This window comes from Myxine glutinosa, chromosome 2, assembly GCF_964187855.1.
Source record: "Myxine glutinosa chromosome 2, kmMyxGlut1.1, whole genome shotgun sequence".
NCBI lineage: Eukaryota > Metazoa > Chordata > Myxini > Myxiniformes > Myxinidae > Myxine > Myxine glutinosa.
The window spans coordinates 173,347,322-173,367,399 of record NC_136262.1 but is presented as its reverse complement, the minus strand read 5'-3'; the positions used below and the strand labels follow the sequence as shown (position 1 = coordinate 173,367,399).

At 45.6% G+C, this 20,078-nt stretch overlaps 1 protein-coding gene across 2 annotated transcripts in view; it reads left to right on the top strand.

Annotated features, from left to right (window-relative positions):
- The window catches only part of LOC137421077 (regulator of G-protein signaling 12), a 105,716-nt gene that overhangs the window by 67,120 nt on the left and 18,518 nt on the right, over positions 1-20,078 (top strand). For both annotated transcript variants that reach the window (XM_068106763.2, XM_068106764.2), the window contains exons 10-12: positions 254-327; positions 6,255-6,381; positions 16,189-16,309. In XM_068106763.2, coding sequence (XP_067962864.2) covers positions 254-327; positions 6,255-6,381; positions 16,189-16,309 — 322 coding nt within the window. The remainder of the gene's footprint in view (positions 1-253; positions 328-6,254; positions 6,382-16,188; positions 16,310-20,078) is intronic.

Genomic DNA, 20,078 nt, shown 5'->3' with positions numbered 1-20,078 from the left:
GCGGTATACAATATCCAAAGGCTCAGCCATTCCAACTATCAGGCAGTGACACTGAAATCGTTATACAGAACTCAACTTGTATTCACCTACTGCGTTTCATGAAAATTTCCTTCCGAGTAAATGCCTCTTGAAATATTATGATGCAATAAATAGCCTCCACACGTGCTTGTGACGTGTTTAACATATTCCTCCTTTCGTTTCTCCTGTCTCATCTCTACCCAACACATGATGAAATGCTGATTTGCCTTTACAGCCATTGTCAATGCAACGGGACAGCTGGTCCTTGGCAGGGCAAGAGCTTTGGCTCGAGAGAAAGACATTCTTCAGGCAAGGCAGCCTTTGTTATCTTTAACTGAAATTCTGAGATTAATTTCTCGATGTTATTTTGAATTTGCATTTGCAGGGTGTCTTGATGCTCAATTTTGCACACTCTCTGATAAACTCAAATGCTAAATATATGAGTATTCGTCCTTTAAAATACACGAATTTTGCATTGATGCACTTCAGCAATTACAACATCGATATTTCGAACTTTTCTTGCAAAGCTCGCCAGGACACATGTTTAATTGCATTGTTCAGCGCATTATTGCAATCAAAACACCTGCCATGAATCTCAATTTATTTACGTGGTGGGGTAGAAAGAGATAATGACAATGCATCAGTGAGTTAATTGGGAAGATTTTATGATACCTCTGATCAATTTGTCTAAGTAACATGGGGCACGATATACAGTACCTTCAGAAAGTATTCACACCCCTTGATTTTTATTTTTTTTTACATTTTGTTGTGTTACAGCCTTGTGATCTACACATAATATCCCATAATGTGAAAGTGAATTTTTTTTTTAGAAACGATTACAAAATGATTAAAAATTAAAAGCTGAAATGTCTTGAGTCAATAAATATTCAATCCCTTCGCTATGACACTCCAAATTGAGCTCAGGTGCATCCAATTTCTGTTGATCATCCTTGAGCTGTCTTTACAACTTGATTGGAGTCCACCTGTGGCCAATTCAATTGATTGGACATGATCTAGAAAGAAACACCTTTCTGTATAAGGTACCACAGTTAACAGTGCAGGTCAGAGCAGAAACTCTACCAAGAAGTCCAAGGAACTATCCGTAGAACTCCGAGATAGAACTGTGAGGAGCCATGGATCTGGGGAAGGGTATAAAACAATTTATAGAGTGTTGAAAGTTACTAAGAGCATAGTGAGCTCTATCATTAGAAAATGCAAAGAATATAGAACTACCCAGACTCTTCCTAGAGCTTGCCGTCCCACCAAACTGAGCAACTGGCCAAGAAGGACCTTGGTCAGGGAGGTGACCAAGAACCCAATGATCACTCTGACAGAACTACAGAGTTCCTTGGCTGAGATGGGAGAACCTGCTGGAAGGACAATACTTTCTGTAGCCCTTCACAAATGTAGACTTTATGGGAGAGTGGCCAGACGAACTCTGAGAGCATGAAGCAAAATATTCTGTGGTCTGATAAGACGAAAATTGAACTATTTGGCATGAATGCAAAGGCCAAAGTTTCTGGCAGAAACCGAGCACAGCTCATCGCCCATCTAACACCATTCTTACTGTGAAGTATGGTGGTGGCAGCATCATGCTATGGAGATGCTTGTCAGTGGCAAGGACTGGGAGACTTGTAAGGACAGAGGAAACAACGAATGGAGCCAAATACAGGCAAATCCTTGAGGAGAATCTGCTTCAGAATGCAAAATACCTTTGACTGTGGCGAAGATTTACGTTCCAACAGGACAATGACCCCAAGCATACAGCCAAATCAACACTGGAATGGATTCAGAACAAGAACATGAAAGTCCTTGAGTGGCCGAGCCAAAGTCCAGACTCGAATCCCATTTAAAATCTGTAGAAAGACAAAGATTGCTGTTCACCAATGCTCCCCATCCATCTTGACAGAACTTGGGCAAATCCACAAGGAAGAATGGGAGAAACTGCCCAAATTCAGTGCAAGGCTTTGGAGGCCAGCTTGGAAATGTGGTTTTCCCAAGAAAGATCATGGCAGATCATGGCAGATCATGGCAGACAAAAAACACCAGACCTGCGAAATCCTGCTCTGCCGCTCTATCTCCTCAGGGTGCTCAGTCCCTGCGATGGAATTGGATTGCGATGGATTGCGATGGATTGCGATGGATGCGATGAATGCGATGGATTGGAATCTCCCGCGATGAAGCTATCTCTGAGGGCCTTTCACTCACTCACCGCAGGCAGGTAGGTGGTCTTTCTGTCTTCTACCGACTCCTCTCCGGCCTTGCTCCCCCAGCTCTCTCCGTGCTCTGTCCCCCAAATATTCCTACAGGTCGCACAAGATCTGCCAGCAACCCTCTGATGGTTAAACTGCCGAAATCTCGGCTCTCTGCTCACCTTCACTCTTTCATTCCTCTTTTCTCCCGCCTGTGGAACAAACTCCCACACTCCCTTCAATCCCTCTCCTCCCTCCAGGTCTTTAAAACAGCTGTTCACCACCATCTCTTATCTTCCCCCATCCATAACCTTGATCTTTTCTACCCCCACTAATTCACCCCAGATCCACCTTGTTTGAAATTCCAACTTATTTCCTGGAAATCCTGGCAGTGTCCATATGTTTATACCTCTCCCACCCCCCCCCTCCACATGCCTCCCCTCCTTCACATGCCTCCCCCCTTCACATGCCTCCCCCCCAAAGCCCTCTCCCTCCCACAGATCTCTCGATGTCTCCATGTCTCTCGGTCCCTGCTCTCAAATGTTGTGTTTGTGTCCTTCCCCCTCTCTCCCCATCTTGTCTACCGCTCCCGATGTTATTTGTTTTATGTGTCTGTTTGTCTTTCTGTGTGATTAATTTTCGCTCTTTCACGAGCCTCGATCTTGTATACCTCGATCTTGTATACCTCGATCTTGTATACCTCGAGCCTCGATCTTGTATACCAAAAAAAAAAAAAAAAAAAAAAAAAAAAAAAAAAAAAAAAAAAAAAAAAAAAAAAAAAAAAAAAAGGGCTGATACAGACATACCCAAGAAGACTCAAATAATAATGGTTTATTCCATTAATTTATTTTTTATGGCCACCTTCAGTCGAGCACCCTGAACAGGTTTCATTCTGCCACCTTCAGTCGAGCACCCTGAGCAGATTTCATTCTGCCACCTTCAGTCGAGCACCCTGAGCAGATTTCATTCTGCCACCTTCAGTCGAGCACCCTGAGCAGATTTCATTCTGCCACCTTCAGTCGAGCACCCTGAGCAGATTTCATTCTGCACCTTCAGTTGAGCACCCTGAGCAGATTTCATTCTGCCACCTTCAGTCGAGCACCCTGAGCAGATTTCATTCTGCCACCTTCAGTCGAGCACCCTGAGCAGATTTCATTCTGCCACCTTCAGTCGAGCACCCTGAGCAGATTTAATTCTGCCACCTTCAGTTGAGCACCCTGAGCAGATTTAATTCTGCCACCTTCAGTCGAGCACCCTGAACAGATTTCATTCTGCCACCTTCAGTCGAGCACCCTGAACAGATTTCATTCTGCCACCTTCAGTCGAGCACCCTGAACAGATTTCATTCTGCCACCTTCAGTCGAGCACCCTGAGCAGGTTTCATTCTGCCACCTTCAGTCGAGCACCCTGAGCAGATTTCATTCTGCCACCTTCAGTCGAGCACCCTGAGCAGATTTCATTCTGCCACCTTCAGTCGAGCACCCTGAACAGATTTCATTCTGCCACCTTCAGTCGAGCACCCTGAGCAGATTTCATTCTGCCACCTTCAGTCGAGCACCCTGAGCAGATTTCATTCTGCCACCTTCAGTCGAGCACCCTGAGCAGATTTCATTCTGCCACCTTCAGTCGAGCACCCTGAAATGGAGTGACGACCTGTCTTGATTTTGCCCTTGAAGCATTTCACGTCTTGTTATGAATCATTCGACGATCTACAAAGAGGTGTACGCCAATCAGGGCCAGTCTCAAATTACTATGCAAGAATTGTCGATAAATGCTGTGAAATCATATGGGAAGTCAAGAGAACCAATAAAGGGATAATGCTAATAAAGGGATAATAGCAATAATGCTAATTATTGTGCTTTTCTTTAAAAGTGCTTTCCATGCAAAGTATCACAATGTAGTACGGGTGATGTTGAGAAGGAAAAAGGTAAAGAGTATTTTCTTTAATTGTAAACACTAACCCTGAATAATAAATATCAGAAAGGGTATTTTAAAAATCTTAAAGATAATAGAATGTTGGATGCGCACGGGTTGGTCCATGCGTACGGGTTGGCACGGGAATGTGCAAATAAAGGAGTGAAAATATAACAAAAAATACATTTGCAAAAGAAGCACGAGCCCAGTCCGATGGTCCAGTTTTTTTGCACATTCAGATGCAATCTTATTATTTACTATAATGGAGCAAATGTGACCGAAACTGATTAAAACAGATGATGTGACCGAAACTCCAAAATTGACGTGGTGGAAATAGCGCCACCTTTGGTGGTAGCCGGTATTACAAAACATTTTCCTTTATCTTATGATATAGAGTATCTTATGAAATAGAGTAGATTTGTTGTGTCAATAACATTTCTTTCAAAAATGACAAATTCGAAAGTCCATCTTTAAAAATGTGGTGCAGCACATTGCCCTCTGAGGGTAGGCCGAGAATGCGGCACTCCCACCCTCCCCCCGAGGTGGGAGTGCCTACTAGTAATTACAATAAAGTATTTCAGTTTTCCATGATTTGAAAAATTCAACATCTAAATTAAAAATTAATAAATCCTGTATGTGCAAACAGAATATTTTATCGAAAAATATGGGCTTTGAGGTTCGGATGGCCATCAAGGGACCTCAAGAATAGAGGACAGTTGTTTTAGTGCACGGTGATTTTCTTTAAATTTTGTGCAAAAACCAGAGAAAAATGACCACAGTGTGGTCACCAGCTGCGACGTGTAGAATCATGAGGATATCCGTTGCAATATGCGCTACCAAATTCGACCAGTCATTAAATTTATACGCATGCACTAGCGTCTTTTTGTCTTTCAGCTAAATTTATTCTGGTCTCTTCAAACAAATCGCGATTTTAGTCCGCGATGTTCTTACCTCATACCAACGCACGTCCGAGTGTATGCGCATTGCGCATGCGCTATTCAATAATTACACCTAATTTGTGTCAAGTTCTGTGAAACGAGATTGATATGAAAACATTCATGTTGTCTTTGTTGCTAAATTTATTCTGGTTTCTTCAAACAAATCGCGATTTTAGTCCGCGATGTTCTTACCTCATACCAACGCACGTCCGAGTGTATGCGCATGCGCTATTCAATAAATTACACCTAATTTGTGTCAAGTTCTGTGAAACGAGATTGATATGAAAACATTCATGTTGTCTTTGTTGCTAAATTTATTCTGGTTTCTTCAAACAAATCGCGATTTTAGTCCGCGATGTTCTTACCTCATACCAACGCACGTCCGAGTGTATGCGCATGCGCCATTCAAAAAGGCACCCCAACAACAAGAACAACAACGCGGTCCTCTCATAGAGCTGCTCATCGCAGCTAAAAACACATGTATATTATTAAACACACTAAAAACAACAGTTACAAAGACTACCAAAAAGTTAAAAACATCCTCACAATTCTAGGATCGATAAGTATTTCTATTTCTGTCCTTTTCTGGCATCATTCAGAAGTTTTTTTTTGTTTGTTCTCCAGGAAGTGAATGAACATATCTCTGCATCATCTGAAAAATTAATGCAGATCTGGAACTTTGCTGGCAGTCTTTCATTTCAGGACAACACATTACAGTTTCCACAATGTGGAATTCTTCGCACAATGTATATTTTTGTATACAAAGAGAGAAGTATCCACGTCAATCTATTGAAGATTGTAAGCCTGGACTAAAGACGTCATTAAGAAGCGTGACAAATAGGATCTTTGTTGGCATTCGCAGGACCATCACGAACGCGGGATTAATTAAAAGACAAATATATTAACCAATGAAGACCAACAATCAAAAGCTAAATTGTGTGTCGAAATCTAGGGTGGCTCAAGAGGAAAGGAGAGGACATAAAGGCGTCCGGTTTCGTATCAATAGACGACAGAGGACAGAGTAGCCGAAATCCGGACTGTCCACTATAAAACCGGACATATGGACACCCTATTTGAGGTACGTGTGATTGATGGATTGAAATCTGTGATGCTTCTTCAACAAAGGTACAACATCCTTGATCACGATGATTGATTTGCACACGTTGGTGCGCTCATACATCCGCTTGTCCAGGTTGGACCTCATTCCCATCCGGCGCTCCATCAGCATTAAGGCCAAGGCCACGAAAGCCGTGACAGAGGTGCTACGGCCTATCATGACCAAATACGACATGGACCTGGACTACCTTTCCGTAAAGTTGGTGAGCATATCCCTTTCTTTATCTCTGATACTTAAGTTGTTTGGCATTTTTCTCAAGAATCATTCATTGTTGAATAAGTCTATAGAACTCGAGTTACTCACTTGGATTTCAGGTGTTTCCTTTGTTGTTGCAGCCTTGACAGACTTAGGTCTTTGACTCAAAGTTTAGTTTCTGTTATTAAAAAAAAAATTTGGTCTCAGACTTCAGCTTTATGTTGTAGCTTCAAGCATTCATGGTCGATTCATGGTCGATTCATGAATTAACGCCAGGGGGGTTGACTCAGCCTGTCATCCTTCCGAGGTCGGCAAATTGAGTACCGGCTTGCTGGGATGAATGATCCCGGTGCGTACCCCGGTTTAGAATAGGTACACCGTATCCCTGCGCATCGTAAGAGGCGACCAAGGGTTGGCGTCAGGAAGGGCATCCGGCCATAAAAACATTGCCTCAAACAGGGAACCATGATTGTCATGGGGCCCGCAAGGCTAACCTCCGCTCTAGCGGGGAAAATGGCCTTAAAACGATCATTCATTCACTCATTCATTCAAGCATTCATGAGAGTTACCTCCACCAACAAAGGTGGAGGGAGGCTATGTTTTCACCCATGTGTCTGTCTGTTTATTACTTGCAAAATCGAAAACTTTTCAAGCATATTGGTCGGTTGCGTTTGTTATTACTTGGCAAAAAATTTTTTTTGGTCTCAGACTTAAGCTTTATGTTGTAGCTACAAGCATTTATGAGAGTTACCTCCACCAACAAAGGTGGATGGAGGTTATGTTTTCACCCCTGTCTGTCTGGGTTATGTTTTCACCCCTGTCTGTCTGTCTGTCTGTCTGTCTGGTTATTACTTGCAAAATCGAAGATTTTTCAAGTATATTGGTCGGTTGCGTTTGTTATTACTTGGCAAAAAAAAAAATTTTTTTTGCAAGTATGTTGATCACTGGTTTGTGTGCTTGTCTGTCCGCTCACTTATACTTGCCTACAGGTCACAATTTTAAACCGATCTTCACAAAACTTCACCAAATGGTGAGGTGCCAAATTTCTAAAATCCTCAATTTTAATGATTGACTTGAAATTTGAATAAGATTTACATATCGGCTAACTGAATTCAACCACAAGCTATTTTTGGGATCAGCGTAGGCCAAAAGGTCAACATAGTCCAAAGGTCAACCACTTTTTTTCAAATTTCTAAAATCCTCAATTTTCATCCGATTGACTTGAAATTTGAATAGGATTTTCATTTCGGCTAACTGAATTCAACCACCAACTATTTTTGAGATTAGCATAGGCCAAGAGGTCAACATAGGCCAAAGGTCAACAACAATTTCGAATTTCTAAAATCTTCAATTTTCATCTGATTGGCTTGAAATTTGAATGGGATTTTCATATTGGCTAACTGAATTCAACCACCAACTATTTTTTGATCAACATAGGTCGCAAGGTCAACATAGGCCAAAGGTCAACCACTTTTTTCAAGTTTCTAAAATCCTCAATTTTCATCCGATTGACTTGAAATTTGAATAGGATTTTCATATCAGCGAAATGAATTCAACCACCAACTATTTTTGAGATTAACATAGGTCATAAGGTCAACATAGATCAAAGGTCAACCACTTTTTTCAAATTTCTAAAATCCTCAATTTTTATCCAATTGACTTCAAATATGAATATGATTTGCATATCAGTTTACTGAAACCAACCAAAAGAGATAGGTCAACATATAGGCCAAAAGATAGGCCAAAAGGTCAACATAGGCCAAATTTCCAAAATTGTCAATTTTCATCAGATTAACAGACAGATTAAACTGTAAACAGATCAGATTAAACTTTGAAGGCGATTTGCATATTAGGTTACTGAATTCAACTACTAATTATTTTTGAGGTCAAAAGGATGCTCCACTGAGTGCCATTCTACTTTGTTCTGTTTTGCCAAGTGTCACTCTATGAGTGATGTTTCATCTATCTATAATTCCAGTAATCTCTGTGTGTCTGTGTGTCTGTGTGTTTGTGTGTTTGTGTGTTTGTGTGTTTGTGTGTTTGTCTGTGACCGCTGTTTCTCGACAACCACGGGTCCGATATACTTGAAACTTGCCAGGTATATTTCTGGGGACCCGAGGATGTGCCTTTTCAAGGTTTCATATTAATCGGACAAGTAGTTACCGAGCTATGGCGATTTCTTTACCAAACTCCGCAAGCCGTTCGCTTTGGACCAAACCATTTCATGTAAATAGAGGGGGGGGATTGTCACCGTACTCGCAAGCCGTTCGCTTTGGACCAAACCATTTCATGTAAATAGAGGGGTACGATTCAACCAATCAGAGAGCAGCGAGCTATCACGTGTGCCGAACGTGGCGAACAGACTCTGCCTCGGACGGCACATTTGAGAGCGTATTCATTTATTTCACGTTGGCAAACTATGTTGGCGTTAAACTATGTTTTAAAACTAATTAAAACTAATTTGCGATTCATCGTAACTGCGATATGCGACCTTCCGGACAGTCAAATGAGGACGTCACTTCCGGACTTACGGATAGTCATAGTGACGCTGAACGTGGCGAGCAGACGCTGCCTCGGACGGCACATTTGAGAGCGTATTCATTTATTTGACGTTGCAATCTGTGTTGATTGTTGTAAGGTACGATCGATTGTAGTACACGTTTATAATAACTCTGCCGATACAGGCCCGATTAACTGCAGCGCCATCCGAGCTGTGGCGCCGGGACGATACATTCATTGTACGGTCACATCACGCACTTACGGGCACGCCCATGGGCCCATGGGCACGCCCATGCATGCATGGGCGAAGACATTTTTTTTTTTTTTTTTGGCAAGGAACGGGCACCCACGTACGGGCACGTCCTAGTCTATCTATAATTCCAGTAATCTCTGTGTGTGTGTCTGTGTGTGTGTGTGTTTGTCTGTGACCGCTGTTTCTCGACAACCACGGGTCCGATCTAATTGAAACTTGCCAGATATATTGCTGGGGACCTGAGGATGTGCCTTTTCAAGGTTTCATATTAATCGGAGAAGTAGTTACCGAGCTATGTCCAAAAAACGATTCAACCAATCAGAGAGCAGCGAGCTATCACGTGTGCCGAACGTGGCGAACAGACTCTGCCTCGGACGGCACATTTGAGAGCGTATTCATTTATTTCACGTTGGCAAACTATGTTGGCGCTATGTTGGCGTTAAACTATGTTTTAAAACTAATTAAAACTAATTTGCGATTCATCGTAACTGCGATATGCGACCTTCCGGACAGTCAAATGAGGACGTCATTTCCGGACTTACGGATAGTCATAGTGACGACGTACTGATGCTGAACGTGGCGAGCAGACGCTGTAAGGTACGATCGATTGTAGTACACGTTTATAATAACTCTGCCGATACAGGCCCGATTAACTGCAGCGCCATCCGAGCTGCGGCATCGGGACGATACATTCATTGTACGGTCACATCACGCACTTACGGGCACGCCCATGCATGCATGGGCGAAGACATTTTTTTTTTTTTTTTTGGCAAGGAACGGGCACCCACGTACGGGCACGTCCTAGTTACTTGCAAAATCGAAGATTTTTCAAGTATATTGGTCGGTTGTGTTTGTGACTCTGTTAGTTTGTCACCGGCCTACAGGTCACAATTTTCAACCGATCTTCACCAAACTTCACGAAGTGGTAGAGTTAGTCAAATGCCAGAAGCCTATTGTTTTGGGGTCAATAGGTCAAAAGGTCAACATAGGCCAAAGGTCACCAACTTTGCTAAATTTCTAAAATCCTCAATTTTCATCCGATTGACTTGAAATTTGAAGACCACTTGCATATCTGGTCATTGAATTCAACCACCAATAATTTTTGAAGTCAACATAGGCCAAATGGTCAACATAGGCCAAATTTCTAAAATCCTCAATTTTCATCCAATTGACTTGAAATTTGGAGAGGACTTGCACCTCTGGTCACTGAATTCAACCACCAAGTATTCTTGAGGTCAACATAGGCCAAAAGGTCAACATCGGCCAAATTTCTAAAATCCTCTATTTTCATCGAATTGACTTGAAAATTGAACAGCATTTGCACATTGAGTCACTAAATAGGGAAACTAACTATTTTTGAGGTCAAAAGTTCAAAGGTCAACTGAAGGTCAACCTTCCAAAATCATCATTTTTCATCTGAAAAATCGTCACTTTTCATCCTGTTGACCCGAGCTTTGATCAAGATTGTAAATTTTAAACTTCATGAAATGGACAATTTGCTGTATCAATGGTAAACTTTTGGGGGAGGGCGTATTTTGCAAGTATCGTGCTATGCATGACGTTTTCTTGTTATTCTGTCTGTCTGTTTGATTGTTTGTCACCGGCCTACTGGTCACAATTATAGCCCAATCATCATGAAACTTCACCAAGTTGTAGAGGTCGTCACACTTGAGAAGCCTATTGATTTTGAGGTCAAAGGTCAAACATCACCTGGAAGTCTAATTTCTAAAATCGCCATTTTAAATCCGATTGAATGAACAGCATTTGTATATCGAATCAAGAAATTATGAAACCAACTATTTTTGAGGTCAGAGGTCAACTCAAGGTCATACTTCCAAAATCATCAATTTTCATATGAAAAACCGACAATTTTCATCTGATTGACTTGAAAATTGAACAGCATTTGCACAGTCACTAAATTGGGAAACCAACTATTTGAGGTCAAAAGGTCAACTCAAGGTCATACTTCCAAAATCATCAATTTTCATATGAAAAACCGACAATTTTCATCTGATTGACTTGGAAATTGAACAGCATTTGCACATAGTCACTAAATTGGGAAAACAACTATTTGAGGTTAAAAGGTCAACTCAAGGTCAAACTTCCAAAATCATCAATTTTCATCTGAAAAACCGTCGATTTTCATCTCATTGACTCGAAAATTTAACAACATTTGCACATTAAGTCACTAAATTGGGAAACCAACTATTCTTGAGGTCAAAAGGTCAAAGGTCAACTCAAGGTCATACTTCCAAAATCATCAATTTTCATCTGAAAAACCATCATTTTTCATCTGATTGACTCGAAAATTGAACAACATTTGCATATTGAGTCACTAAATTGGGAAACCAACTATTCTTGAGGTAAAAAGGTCAAAGGTCAACTCTAGGTCAAACTTCTAAAATCATCAATTTTCATCTAAAAATCATCACTTTTCATCCTGTTGACCCGAGCTTTGATCCAGATCGTCAATTTTTATCTTGATGAAATTGACAATATGCTGGATCAATTGCAATCTTTTTTCAGTGGGGAGGGGTGTGGATTTGGCAAGTATCGTGCTCTGCATGACGTGTTCTTGTTTGTCTGTTTGTCCATTTGTGAACAAAATATCTCAAAAAGTTGTGGACGGTTTCGGACGAAATTTGGCAGAGAGGTAGCATATGTGACAAGAACAAAATGATTAGATTGTGGTGAAGATACGGATTCGGATCCGGCTACTATAATTTTTAAATGATTCTTCACCATTGGGAGATATGGCCAAAAACGATACATAGTAGGATATCTCAAAAAGTTATGGATGGATTTGGACGAAACCTGTTGGACAGGTTTTGTGTGTGACAAAGAAGAATCAATTCAATTTTGGTGAAGACCCTGATCCGGATCCAGCTAGTAGAATAACGTATAAGTGATTCTTCACCATTGAGTGATATGGCCAACCAGGCGGAGGTATGCTCTCTACTGAGTGCCGTTATAGTTAACCTTGAGGCTGGAGTTGTGATAAACGCTCAGACAACATCAATAAGACATGAAGGTTGGACATTTCACTTGGGTTTATGTTCAACCTTTCTGCATAGTTTGTTGAATATAGCTCATTGTGTCTATCTCTTACGTTGCTACGCCGCCCCGCCACTCCCCTCTACCACCCTCCTTCCACTACTGAGACTGCGTAGTGAAGCTACTTTGTCCCTTTTTGTGATATACATTTTGTGAGAAAGTGGACTCTATAAGGAAATATAATTTACCCATCACGTAACATTCTTGGATAACATGTAAAACTAGAACGCCACTCAGTAGAGCGCATACTCCCGCCGTGGGTCAAGTTGGAATAGTACGATGTCACAAAAGTTTGAGGGAGTAGTTCAGTGACAACACAAGACAAGACAACACAAGACAGACACTGCACCTAGATATATATTTAGAATATATAGAAGATAATGTTTAAAAAACCAAGGCAATTTCACTTACATTTTCGGATTCAGCGTTCAATTCTATATAAGTGAGTGTATTTTGAGGCATGTGTGACTTCAAATAAAATTGTAAGCCAGGGAAAACCTTCGTTTCATTCCTTCGACTGGCCCAAACGTGAAAACAAAACTCGCTCATTTTAAGTCGCACAGGCTAATGCGACCACTCATTCTTCTGGGAAGAATCCAGTGCACATGCTTGTCACACGTATAACTCACCTAAGTCTTTATAAGTTCATCAAATACTGACACCGCAATTGACATTCGCTGAGGTAAATGTTGATATCTCTTCTGAGGTAAACCCCCCCCCCCCCCCAAAAAAAAACAGTTTTAAAGCATTATACGTATCAAACGATACATTTTATGAAACGGGGAAACCTAATACACACTTTGGTGGTTTTAAAATGACAGAATATGTCTTTATTAGAAAAAAAAAAGAACCTTGAAGACGACGCTGCGAACAAAATACACCGCTCTAACGCATAACCACGAGTTTAAACTACATTTACAACAAATATGAAAACTATTTTCATATCACAATGTTAAATATAGAATATATAGAAGATAATGTTAAAAAAAAATGAGCCCTATCTTCCAATGGTAAACAATCCTTCAAAAAATTCCTGGATCCGGAATAATATCCTGAGCTTCACGAAAAACTAATCAATTCTTACTTATCCCAAGGGCAATCATCCCACCAACTTTCATCCAAATCCGTTCAGAACTTTTCCAGATATTGACATTTCCAAGCATTTCCAAACATTTCCAAACATTTCCACATTTCCAAGCTGGCCTCCAAAGCCAGTCGCCGACTGGGCATCCTCCGTCGTGCGAAGTCCTTCCTAGGCACACCTGAGCTCCTCACCACATACAAGGCTTTCATCCGCAGCTCAATGGAATACTGTTCTCCCCTATGGGCTGGTGCTCCTGCCTCACACCTGGCTCAGCTTCACGCTGTTGAATCCAAAGCTTTCAGAATCATTGGAATCTCCCGCGATGAAGCTATCTCTGAGGGCCTTTCACTCACTCACCGCAGGCAGGTAGGTGGTCTTTCTGTCTTCTACCGACTCCTCTCCGGCCTTGCTCCCCCAGCTCTCTCTGTGCTCTGTCCCCCAAATATTCCTACAGGTCGCACAAGATCTGCCAGCCACCCTCTGATGGTTAAACTGCCGAAATCTCGGCTCTCTGCTCACCTTCACTCTTTCATTCCTCTTTTCTCCCGCCTCTGGAACAAACTCCCACACTCACTTCAATCACACTCCTCCCTCCAGGTCTTCAAAACAGCTGTTCACCACCATCTCTTATCTTCCCCCATCCAAAACCTTGATCTTTTCTACCCCCACTAATTCACCCCAGATCCACCTTGTTTGAAATTCCAACTTCTTTCCTGGAAGTCTTGGCAGTGTCCATATGTTTTATACCTCTCCCACCCCCCCCCCCCTTCCCATGCCTCTCCCCCAAAGCCCTCTCCCTCCCACAGTTCTTTCGATGTCTCCATGTCTCTCGGTCCCTGCTCTCAAATGTTGTGTTTGTGTCCTTCCCCCTCTCTCCCCATCTTGTCTACCGCTCCCGATGTTATTTGTTTTGTGTGTCTGTTTGTCTTTCTGTGTGATTAATGTTCGCTCTTTCACGAGCCTCGATCTTGTATACAAAAAAAACAAACAAAAAAAAAAAACAATTATTGTTCACAAACACACGAACACACACACACACGCACACACACACACACACACACACACACACACACACACACACACACACACACACACACACACACACACACAATCGAATGCATTACTCCCTGGCGGGAATAATAAATTGCAACTAGAACGCCACTCAGTAGAGCGCATACTCCCGCCATGGGTTTAGTTGGAATAATACGTTTTGTTTAACATCCCCTCTCCCCAAAACAATAAATGAAAAAGAAAGTAAGCCCTAACTGTCAGATAATTTCGTTTGATATATCTCGGAATTAAAGGAGAAAAACATCATTTAAGAATAAGAAAAAAGCTTTAATGCAGTAAAACAGAAAAAATCTTTCCCAAAAAAATTTCCCAAAAAAATTCCTGGATCGGGAATAATATCCTGAGCTTCACCAAAAACTAATCAATTCTTCCTTATCCCAAGGGCAATCATCCCACCAACTTTCATCCAAATCCATTCGAACTTTGCCAGATATCTTGTTCACAAACACACGCACATACGAACACACACACACACACGGACGGACACGATCGAATGCGTTACTCCCTGGTGGGAGTAATAAACCTGAAAATCGCAGAGCCAGAACCAGAATTATATATTTGGTCTGGGAAGCCCATGCGAGGTTTCTTCTTCTTCAGCCTCTCACAACCATGGGTGAATATGTGATCTTTTTTTAAAAAGTTGGAATTTTTCCAAATCTGTTTTATTCGTTTGTTAATATACCTCAGCCATTGACAAATCTGGAACTAAGTCTTTATAAGTTCCCCAAATACTGACGCCGAGATTGACATTCGCCGAGCTAAATGTTGATATCTCTTCTGAGATAAAAAACAACAACAACAAAAAACAGTTTTGAAGCATTATACGTATCAAACAATACATTTTATGAAACGGGGAAACGTAATACACACTTTGGTCGTTTTAAAATGACAGAATATGTCTTTATTAGAAGAAAAACATGAACATTGAAGACGACGCTGCTAAAAAAATACACCACTCTAACGCATAACCACGAGTTTAAACTACATTTACAACAAATATGAAAACGATTTTCATATCACAATGTTAAATATATAATATATAGAAGATAATGTTAAAAAAAAATGAGCCCTATCTTCCAATGGTAAAAAAATCCTTTAAAAAATTCCTGGATCAGGAATAATATCCTGAGCTTCACCAAAAACTAATCAATTCTTCCTTATCCCAAGGGCAATCATCCCACCAACTTTCATTCAAATTCGTTCAGAACTTTTCCAGATATCCTGTTCACACACACACACACACACACACACACGGACACGAGTGAATGCATTACTCCCTGGCGGGAGTAAAAAGGAGATCCGTTCTTATTTTATGGTTGGGTTTTTGGGTTGTTTGAGGTTTATTGGTTGTGTCCATGAATGACAAGGGGCCAACCACAGCCATCAGATGCTTCACAATAATTACCTACAGCAAACTTTGGGGACAGCCCAGAAAATTGTGAATTAAACATCCTGTACCACCATAAAAGCTCAAACCTTGCTGTGACTTGTTATTTGTTAAGATCTATAATAACTTGTTTGACGTCAGAATGCTGAGCCTTGAATTGGGAGTTTGGGTAACTCGAACTGTAGACTTGTTTTCCTGATAATGAAAAACTTTGCTTATAACAAAAAACAGACAAAATACATTGCACGTCGACTAGCAAACAAACTATTTCAATTGCTACGGTTGTTTGGAGTTACAGATGGAAATAGCTCCTGGAACATGACACCTCCATAATGTGTTGGAACCCTTATTAAGTGTAGTTCTGCCTTATTTATTGGTTCATCCATGAAAAGCATAAATAGAGCACAATTAATTTTCATCCTAACTTAGGGTCTTGATGTTTCTTTCATATCTCTGCGTTTTGCAGGCAGGGGGAAGACTACCACTGGACCTTGGAATTGCTGTATCCAATCTTGATGGGAAACGTGTGATTGTGGACAGGACACGAAAGTCGCTCCCTGATGGTAGGCCTTTGGACTACAGTGCAGGTATGTGTGCATCATTGATTGTTATCTCCATAATTCGGGTTTCAGAAGGTGGAGCGGAATTCTCCCAGGGCTCTTCAACGTCCTTCTTCAACATGTTGATGTAGTTGAGAGCGGGTCTAAATTACACCAGATACTCAAAATGTTTCTCGCAACAGCTTTATAAGTTTTCCACTTTTTACCTGATCAATATGATTACTATCTGGGTGGTGGTCATTCAATTAACTGGCAATGGAATCATGTGGCCTCCCTGGCTTGCCTTGCATGAAAAATAACTCCACACTCTCATCTTATTCAGTTTTAACCACTGAATACAGTACAAACATGCAATTCATCCGGTGCCTGACTTTAACACAACCTGTATCTTTGCTTCTTCCTTCCTGTTTGAGTGCACCACTGAACCACCACATTTTCCTACAAATTCTGCACTTTTCACCCTCTCCGTGCCCATCAGAATGCTTCCCTAGTAAATATTCCATTAAAGCGCGGTGTTACGCGCGCTGCTTGCGAGCAAGGAGGAAGCGGAAAAGCGGTAACTTATAAGCGTCTTTATTTCAGGAGCTCACTAACACTAGCGCGCTCCGGGCTGCGCGCCCCGTGTATATCCTCAGGCCACGCCTACCCCTCGGGCGTGGCCGCCGCCCACTTGGTGCGTGGAATGATGTCACCACGCCAGTGGGCTTTCGTGTCTGCCACACGCGCCCCCCCAGAATTCCCGCGCACCTGGAGGGCCAGTTTGCGGGACAAACGGATGACCCGGCCGAAGCGCCCCCTGGCGATCGGCGGCGTCCGGGGTGCAGGGATGCCAGGTGGGATGCCCCTGGCTGCCCCTGGGATGGGTGCAGGACCGGGGGGCGGCGTGGCGGCGGGGCTGGGCGGTGCCGGGGGTCCGCCCGCAGGGGGGTGGCCCGACGCGGGGGTCCGGCCACTGGCGGTGGATGGTCCACGTCGAGGTGGGCCGGCTTGAGGCGGTCTACAGAAACGCGGTCAGGAGTACCACCGATGTCCAGGGTGAAGTGCTTCGCCCCGGTCTCCAGCACGTGGAAAGGCCCGTCGTACGGGGGCCGCAGTGGTGTCCGGTGGGCATCGTGGTGGACGAAGACGTACTCCGCCGTGCGAAGCTCCGGGGCGACGTGCATCGGTGGGTGCCTGTGGCATGCCGTTGGCACCGGGGCGAAACTCTGGGCGGTCTCTTGCAGAGCGGAGCGCTGCTGTGCCGCGGACCATGGTGCCGTGGAGTCGGGGAGGAACTCGCCCGGCACCCGCAGCGGTTGCCTGAAGACCAACTCCGCCGCGGATGCGCGCAGGTCCTCCTTGGGCGCCGTCCGGAGGCCCAGCAGGACCCAGGGGACCCTGTCGACCCAGCCGCCGTCGCGGAGGGTGGCCCGGAGCGCGGCCTTCAATGAGCGGTGAAATCGCTCACACAGGCCGTTAGCCTGGGGGTGGTAGGCCGTGGTTCGGTGCAGCCGGACCCCGAGCCCCTGCGCGACCGCCCCCCAGAGCTCCGAGGTGAACTGGGGGCCGCGGTCGGACGAGATGTCTGAGGGGGCGCCGAACCGGGCGACCCAGGTGGCGATGAAAGCCTGCGCGACGTCCGCCGCCGTCGTCGACGCCAAGGGCACGGCCTCCGGCCACCGGGTGGTGCGGTCCACCATGGTGAGGACGTGGGTGAAACCCCGCGAGGGGGGCAGAGGTCCCACCAGGTCCACGTGGACGTGGTCAAACCGGCGTTCCGGCACCGTGAACGGGGCCAACGGGGCTTGGGTGTGCCGGTGCACCTTGGCGCGCTGGCACGCAAGGCCCGTCCTGGCCCAGCCGCGGACGGCCTTCCGGAGGCCATGCCAGCCGAACTTGTCGGCGATCAACCTTTGGGAGGCCCTCGCGCCCGGGTGGGACAGGCCGTGGATGGCGTCAAACACCTGGCGCTGCCAGCCCGCGGGCACGATGGGGCGAGGCCGCCCGAGGGAGACGTCGCACAAGAGGGCCGCGCCCACGCCGTCGAACGGCACCTCGGTGACGCGGAGGCCCGTGACGGCGGTCCGCAAGGCCTGGACGTCGGGGTCAGCGGCCTGGTCCGCTGCCATCCGGGCATAGTCGATGCCGAGGTGGACTGCGTGGGCGACGGCCCGGGAAAGGCAATCCGCAACCGGGTTGTCCTTCCCCGCGACGTGCCGGATGTCCGTCGTGTACTCGGACACAGCCGAGAGGTGACGCTGCTGCCGGGCCGACCACGGCTCAGTGACCTTGCCCATCGCGAAGATCAGCGGCTTGTGGTCGACGAAGGCAGTGAACGCACGGCCCTCGAGCAGATGGCGGAAGGGCCTGACCGCCAAGTGAAGCCCGAGCAACTCGCGGTCGAAGGTACTGTAACGGCGTTCGGGCGGGCGAAGCTGCCGGCTAAAGAACGCCAGCGGTTGCCAAGCTCCACGCCCCCAATTGCTCGTGCACCGCGCCCACCGCGTAGTCCGAGGCGTCGGTGGTGAGGGCGATCGGTGCATCGGTCGCCGGGTGCGCGAGCATGGTGGCGTTAGCCAAGGCGAGCTTTGCGCCCGTGAACGCCGTGTCCATCTGCTCGGTCCAGGTAACGTCGTCTTTGCCCGGCTTACCTCGGAGAGCTTCGTGCAGGGGGCGCAGGAGCTGGGCGATACGGGGCAGGAACCGATGGTAAAAGTTCACCATGCCCAGGAACTCCTGCAGCCCTCTGATCGTGCGGGGGCGCGGAAACCCCTTCACCGCCTCCACCTTGGCCGGCAGGGGGACGGCTCCGTGCCTGGTGACACGGTGCCCCAGAAAATCGATTACGGCGACGCCGAACCGGCACTTTGCGGGGTTCACAATCAGGCAATGCTGGCCCAGGCGTTCGAAGAGCGTGCGGACGTGGCGTAGGTGCTCCTCGCGGGACGCGCTGGCGACGAGGATATCATCCAGGTAGACGTAGACAAAATCCAAGTCGCGCAGGACGCTGTCCATCAGTCGCTGGAATGCCTGAGCCGCATTCTTCAGACCGAAGGGCATCCGCAGGAACTCGAAGGGTCCGAATGGCGTGATGACCACCATCTTTGGGACGTCCTCCGGCCTGACGGGGACCTGATGGTAGCCGCGTATGAGGTCCACCTTCGAGAAGAAGGACATGCCCGCCAAACGGGTGGAAAAGTCCTGAATGTGGGGGACGGGGTAGCGGTCGGGAGTGGTGGCGTCATTGAGACGGCGATAGTCCCCGCAAGGTCGCCATCCCCCGCCGGGCTTCGGCACGATGTGTAGCGGCGACGCCCAAGCACTCTCCGAGCGCCGAACGATGCCGAGTCGCTCCAGGGTAGCGAACCCCGCTTTTGCCACCGCCAGCTTCGTCGGCTCGAGGCGGCGTGCCCGGGTGTAGACCGGTGGCCCGACGGTGGGGATGTGATGGGCCACCCCGTGCTTGACGGCCCCCGCCGAGAAGGTGGGCCGCATGAGGGCCGGGAAGCCGGCGAGGAGGCGGGTGAATTCGTCCGCTGCCGGAAGCGTACAGATCAACGTGGCCGGAACCGAACCGTTCGGCAAGCCGCTTGGCAAGCCGCTCGGCGAGCCGCTCGTTGAGCTGCTCGACGAGCTGGGCAGTGCACAAGCGAGCGAGCTGAACGTCTCGGCCTGGACAAGACGTCTGCGCTTTACGTCGACCAGGAGCCCATTAGCACACAGGAAGTCCGCGCCAAGCAGTGCCATGGGCACGTCGGCGGTGACGAACGTCCATCGGAAAACCTGCCCTCCGAACCGCAGAGAGAGGCAGCGTTTT